General features: G+C 45.8%; 1 protein-coding gene across 2 annotated transcripts in view; it reads left to right on the top strand.

The window, feature by feature from the left end:
* Positions 1 to 5,089: 5,089 nt before the first annotated feature.
* Positions 5,090 to 6,000, top strand: part of UBAC2 (UBA domain containing 2) — a 111,535-nt gene continuing 110,624 nt past the window's right edge. For both annotated transcript variants that reach the window (XM_012723284.1, XM_012723283.1), the window contains exon 1: positions 5,090 to 5,214. In XM_012723284.1, coding sequence (XP_012578738.1) covers positions 5,184 to 5,214 — 31 coding nt within the window. In that variant the 5' untranslated portion in view covers positions 5,090 to 5,183. The remainder of the gene's footprint in view (positions 5,215 to 6,000) is intronic.

Below are 6,000 nucleotides of genomic sequence, written 5' to 3'. Positions count from 1 at the left end.
ATTTTACAGGAAACTGGTCTTTTGTTCTGAAATCCCACCTCAGTGACAGCACACGTGCCGTCTCCAGAATCTAGAACCTAGAAGCCTCCATCCTTTGTAAGTGATGAGAAACAGGTTGATGATGAAATGGAATGAGGGTCTCATTATATTAAATCTCAGGGCCCACCCTGGTGGCGCAGTGGGTTTGGAGGGCTGCACTGCAAAGCCAAGCCAAGCCTTGGCCGCTTCAGTGTGAATTCCATCCCCACCCCAGAGGTGACCCACATGGCGCGGCAGACCTCTCCTGACTCCCCCGCTGCTCCTCTCAGCAGTGGACTTTGTCAATCTGCCTGTTCTGCTCCCCACTCTGCCTCTGATGAATCCTCTCACTGCCCCTGTACCTCTGGCTTGTACCCCAGTTCTGTATGCACAAATACCTAAGATCTTTAAAAAACAAAAGAAATTTCAAATGTTGTTACATTTTGTTTCAGTGTTCCATTATATGAAAACTCATTTTACCTAAACAGGCAGTTGGAGATACTACAACAAACAATGCATGTCCTATGTTAAAGGACACATGAAAGTCTTGGCTGATTCCAAAACCTTTTGTAATTAGGTTAAATACTTCTTTGGTCCCCAAATCGTTCTTAGCTCAATTAACAATTTTTGCAAGCATGATTGATAAGTTGCTTCATTTTCAAGTGGAGTTGAGTACCTAAATCTGCACTAATTGATAGCTATAGTCATATATTTTTAAGTAGCATCAAAACTGACAATCCCAAACTAGCCTCTTGAACTTATATCTGCAACAGATAATGAACTGTGGAATTTTAGGTAAGAAAGTGTCTCTTAAAGTGAGATGAGTTTGTTGAAAATTTTAATGATAATATCAATAACATTGATATATTGATATGAACAAAATATCAATAATATAAAAAAAATCCAAAGCATTTACTTGCAGTTCAGGGACCTCATTTATAGTTTTGAGACATTGTATTTCATTTTGACATCATTATTTAACTTTCAGTGATTGAAACAAAATTGCTTATTAGTATTAAAGAAGAAACTATGTGCCAGCAGGATCAGACAATCCTACTACTTCTCACGCCCCTGCAAAGATGGCAGTCATCTTTTAAATTTAATAAAAAACAAAAGTCTTTTAGTCGCAGCATTAGTTTTCCTAATAGCATGGGTAGCATTAATTGATTTGTGTCTTTTATAAGGACCGGGGGTGACTGAGATTGTCAGTGACTAATCCACTGACTTGCTGTCTTGGCCTTGGCTGCTTGTTATATCACAAACCCTTGTCACCAGCTGTTCTCTCTGCAGCATAGTGGCATTGGAAAGAAAAACGCCTTCTGTGAAGTAATTTCTAAGAGTTACAATTTTGACAATTAGTATCCATTGTCTGTGCATGTGGAAATAAATGTTCTGTTCAATGTTTTTATTCCCATGAATCTTGCACTTGGGACCAGCCAGGCCTCATTATCTTGAATTCACTTGGAACCAACATTTTTCAAACAGGAAGTCATTTAAATCTATTTTCTATTCTGTATTTCTCATCGATTCATCTACATACTCATTATTGTTCAACGTTCAAATCATTTCAATTTCTTCCTGTCATAATAATAACCTCTTATACAGCTGGCAAAATTATTTTTCTCCTTTATTGTTTAGATTATCATTGATTGCCATCCTTTGTTATTCTAGTCCTTCACATTTTATGTCCAAAAAAAATTTCAAGAACAGTAATATGATTTTCAAATTCGTCTTAAATCCTTGGTTTTAAGGATTTTAACCAACTCTTTCTTTACAAAATAGTGGCTTAATCTTGATGAGCTCATCTAAACTTGAAACTTAGAAAATACTATGACAGACACTTTTAACTATTCCACTGAATATCCACAACACTTTCCCTAATATTTACATTACATACAGTCTCTTAAAATGAGGACTAAATCTGTGTAATCTGTGGACACAGCCACCGGAAGCACATACCACCTATGAATATAAATGATAGGATAGCACAAAGGCAGTGAACACAGTTGTGGTTTTTTGAATTGGTAAACAACTCTTGATTCACTTACCAATAACAACTCCAGCAGCATAATATTGCATTTCTGGAAAATTCAGCATGACTTAAAGCTCTGCAGAACACACATGTTTACAAATGGACTTGGTTCCAGAGTCCAGTAAATACAAACAGGCTTTCACCTACATAATAAGCGTGAAGTGGAAAGAGTCAGTAGCTGGTTAGGAAAAGAGAATGACTTCATTTTTCTGGTAAAAGTTTTGTGTCTGGCATCACTAGGTCCCAAATGGTCTCCCCAAATTCATTTTGACAACCAAAAATACCCTTCTAAATTTTGATAATGCTTCCTGCTCAGCAGACAATAGACATTTATTGTGAGTACTTTTGAATCATTGAAATAAAAAATCAATTAAAAAATTTTAAAAATCATTGAATGTCTGAAAAACATCCAGATCTATTTCCTAAAATTTCACATTATGCTAAAAAGGCATGCGAGCCAAAATGAAGGACATCAATGTCAACAAGGAAGGACAGCTAAAAATGTTCAAAAGACTCCACCCAGAACGTAGAACATTTTATCCAAGGGTTGTCCATCAATCCTCTTCATTATCTGCTAATTCCCTCAAGAGATTGCTGAATGGAAACCCTGGGAATTTATCCCTCATAATACCCTGAAAATACTGTTCTAAAGTAGGCTGCACATAGTTTTATGACCTTCCCATTTAGGCTTGGAGCAGGTCCAGGAAGGTACTTCTTGGGATTCACTTCCAGATTTCCCTCCTGAAGTTCAAACTGCAGAGCTGTTATTTCGTTTATTACAAGAAGACAATGTTTCCATACCTAGACTGTCAAATGTATTCCTGCAAGGCAATACATTTGGATACATTTTGTAGACACCTTTCCTGTCTTCTAGGGACTCGCCTTTTCTAGTAGAGACAGAAACGCAGTAACTGAAACAAGTATTCTAACTTAGTTGTGGATAAAGTACCATTTGTTCACAGAAGAGGGGATAGCTATGTAGGTTTACTCCAGGATGAAAGGAGCATTATTCGAGCTATTTTTTTTAGAAATTAGTTTACCAGGTAGAGGTGAGTGGGTAATGGCCACTCTATGATGTCACTGAAGTATACTGATAGCATTGCTAGGTAGAAAACTTTTTTTTTTTTAAGATTTATTTTTTATTCATACAGAATTGGAGTACAGGCCAGAGATGCGGAGGGTGAGAGGCTTCACCAGAGACAGAGCAGGGAGCAGAACAGGCAGATCGACAAAGTACACTGCTGAGGGGAGCAGCGGGTGGGTCAGGAGAGGTCTGCCGCGCCATGTGGATCTCCTCCAGGGCAGGCGGGAATCGAACTCATGCTAAAGTGGCTTTAGCTTCTTAGTGCTGTGCTTTATCCTGCTGTGGCACCAGGGAGGGCCCAGAAAACTTTTTTAATGCCTATGTCCATGAGTTGGACTAGGTACATAACCTTGTTATTTCAGTTATAAGTAAATGAAAAACATGAGTTGTAATAAAAGTTAAATTCTATAAATGTTACTCAAAATCTGTATGGAGCATCTTCTTGTCACTTCTTACACTTTTGCCTTGCAGGAATTATGTTAGTCTTTTGACCACCTCTTCTTCACTGTGTTTTATTGAGTGCTGAATTCTACATTTACTCCTCATACCTTGAAAATACCTTTTTAAAACATGCTACACATAGTTCTATAAATTTTCCCTTTAGCCTTGTAGTCGGCCCCTGTCCCCATAACATGTATTCAATTTTTTAAACAACTGCAAACATAAAATTATTCATGCTCAAGCTTATGAAAACAAAATAGCAAACTGTAACTTTGCTTTAGCAAAGAGTAATTTCATTTTGCAAGGTGAAAGCAGTTTCATGGCTGCAGTGGGAAAGGACCCCAGCTAGGCAGTTTGAGAAGCAGGTTCGCAGTGGGGGGGGGGGTATCCCATCGTGCCTGAGACACCCCCTTCCACCCCCCCAACCCCCACCGGCCACACGTGGTGCCAGCTGGGGCCTCTGGACTGTAACAGGGGGTCCCTAGGAAAAAGGGAAGTTCCAGGTTCCCTGCCCCACCCAGAAGGAGGGTGGAGCTGAGCAGAGAAAAAGGAGAGAAGAGAAGGAATCAGAAGAGAAGGAAAAAAAGAAGGAAGCAGGATGGAGAACAAGGAGACCTGAGGAAGCCACCTGGAGCAGCAAGCATGTGATGAAGAAACCGGGCTTGTTACCTGGCCCTGGACTGGTTAAGGCAGATGTGGGTGAGCTACTTGTAGGGAGGTGACTCTGGCAGTGTTTATATTGATTTTGATGTTGCTCTTTTCCTCCCAGACTTGTCTGGCCATTTCTGACCCTTTTCCATGGGTCCTGGCCAGAAGGTGCTTTAGTCTCGCGGCAGCTTTCAGGCCTGGCTCTGGGCCAATCCCTTTTGGGGGGACTTTTGCCCACGAGGGGCTGGGTCACTTCAGGTGTTTGATTTAGAAGTTCTATTCTTTGTGTTCCGTATTGTATATTTACTGTATTAAAGTCCTTTTTCATTAAAGTTTTATGTTCGGTCTTGTTGAGGCGGATGGCAGAACCCACTTAGAGCAGGCAGGTTTGGGGGTTCAGGGGTGCCCCTCTCCCCGTCCTGGAACAGGACCACCATGCTAGGCGCTCGTCGTGGGGTTCAGAGTGGTCCTGTGCCCGCAGGCCGGACACCCGATCACCAGTCGGATCTCGGTCACTGGCAACTGTCCGCGGAGGCCCAGACTGCGCACGCGTGGAGGCGCCACGCGTGGAGGCGCCGGGCGCCCCGTCCAGGGCGAGGTTAGAGGTCGCGAAGAAGGCGCCCGAGGCGGCGCCCCGAAGGACCCCGTTCCTCCCGCCGCTCGCCGGGACGTGAGGGCGGCACTGAGACTAGTGCGCGACGCCCAGGGGTCGCCCATTGCTTTCCCGAGAAGCGCCCGCGGCCGTCGGGGACAGCGCGGACGCGCAGGCGGGCGTGCGCACGCACTTCCTCCGTCGGCAGGAAGGGACGGCGCGGGCGGGGCGGCCCACGGGCCGCGCATGCGCCCTTCCTCCGCAGCCCCCGGGGTGCGAGCGGGCGAAACCGCCAGTGCGCCTGCGCCGTCGCCGGCTCCCTCCACCTCCCCCTGTGCCCCCGCGGGGGCTCCGGGTCCGGCGGGACCATGTTCACCAGCACCGGTTCCAGTGGGCTTTGTGAGTACCGGCCGCCCCTTCCTGCCTGCCCCGTACATGCCGCCCTGGGCACCCCCTTGAAGAGACCGGGGGCACAGGGGACCCTCGGGTTTGCAGGAGGTTTGGGGGCCGACCCTCCACCCCCGGCGCCCGAACCTTGATGGTTACTGCCAGTGGGGGACCGCGAGCACCACCCCCAATCTCACTCTGCGTGGGCTAGTGGGAACCAAGTCCCTCCGCCCGTCCTTGGACCTCCCACCCCCACCTCCCATGAGCCCCAGGCTCGTGGGGCTGCTTGCTGCAGGTGGACCGGGCTGTTGGGGCCCGGCGGGGGCCCCGGGGCGAGCCCCATCCCTGGACGCACTTGTGCGGGGCGGAAAGGAAAGGCCGTCCAGGTGGAGGCGATGCTGGACGCCCGTCCCCCTTCACAGTCACCTTGCTCCATTCATTTAGGTTACGGAGGGACCGATCTGGTCTCCCCCACATGGCATTCCCAGCCTCTGCTTCGGGAGATGACCCCTCAGTTTTGCTTAGATTTCTTTCTTTCTCAGTCTCCCTTAAAACGTTTTAGACAAACAAAAACTGATTCGAATACTTCAAAGTGGAAGGAAGTTAGGAAGTCGTTTTGGCACTAGAGCGAAGATATGGCTACTGTGTGTTGCTGTGATATTTTCCTGGAGTGTCAGCGGTGGTCAGCGTATTTGTGGCATTTTAGACTGCTTAATTTTTCTGGCTGAAAGCGTTGGCTTGCCTTTTGGTCAGGTAGGCTGCATGGGAATTAAACAGCAACGGATTAGGCACGGATCC

Source organism: Condylura cristata, unplaced genomic scaffold, assembly GCF_000260355.1.
Source record: "Condylura cristata isolate star-nosed mole 26May11 unplaced genomic scaffold, ConCri1.0 scaffold00010, whole genome shotgun sequence".
NCBI lineage: Eukaryota > Metazoa > Chordata > Mammalia > Eulipotyphla > Talpidae > Condylura > Condylura cristata.
The sequence above is the reverse complement of the archived record's forward strand: the minus strand, read 5'-3'. Positions and strand labels throughout refer to the sequence as shown.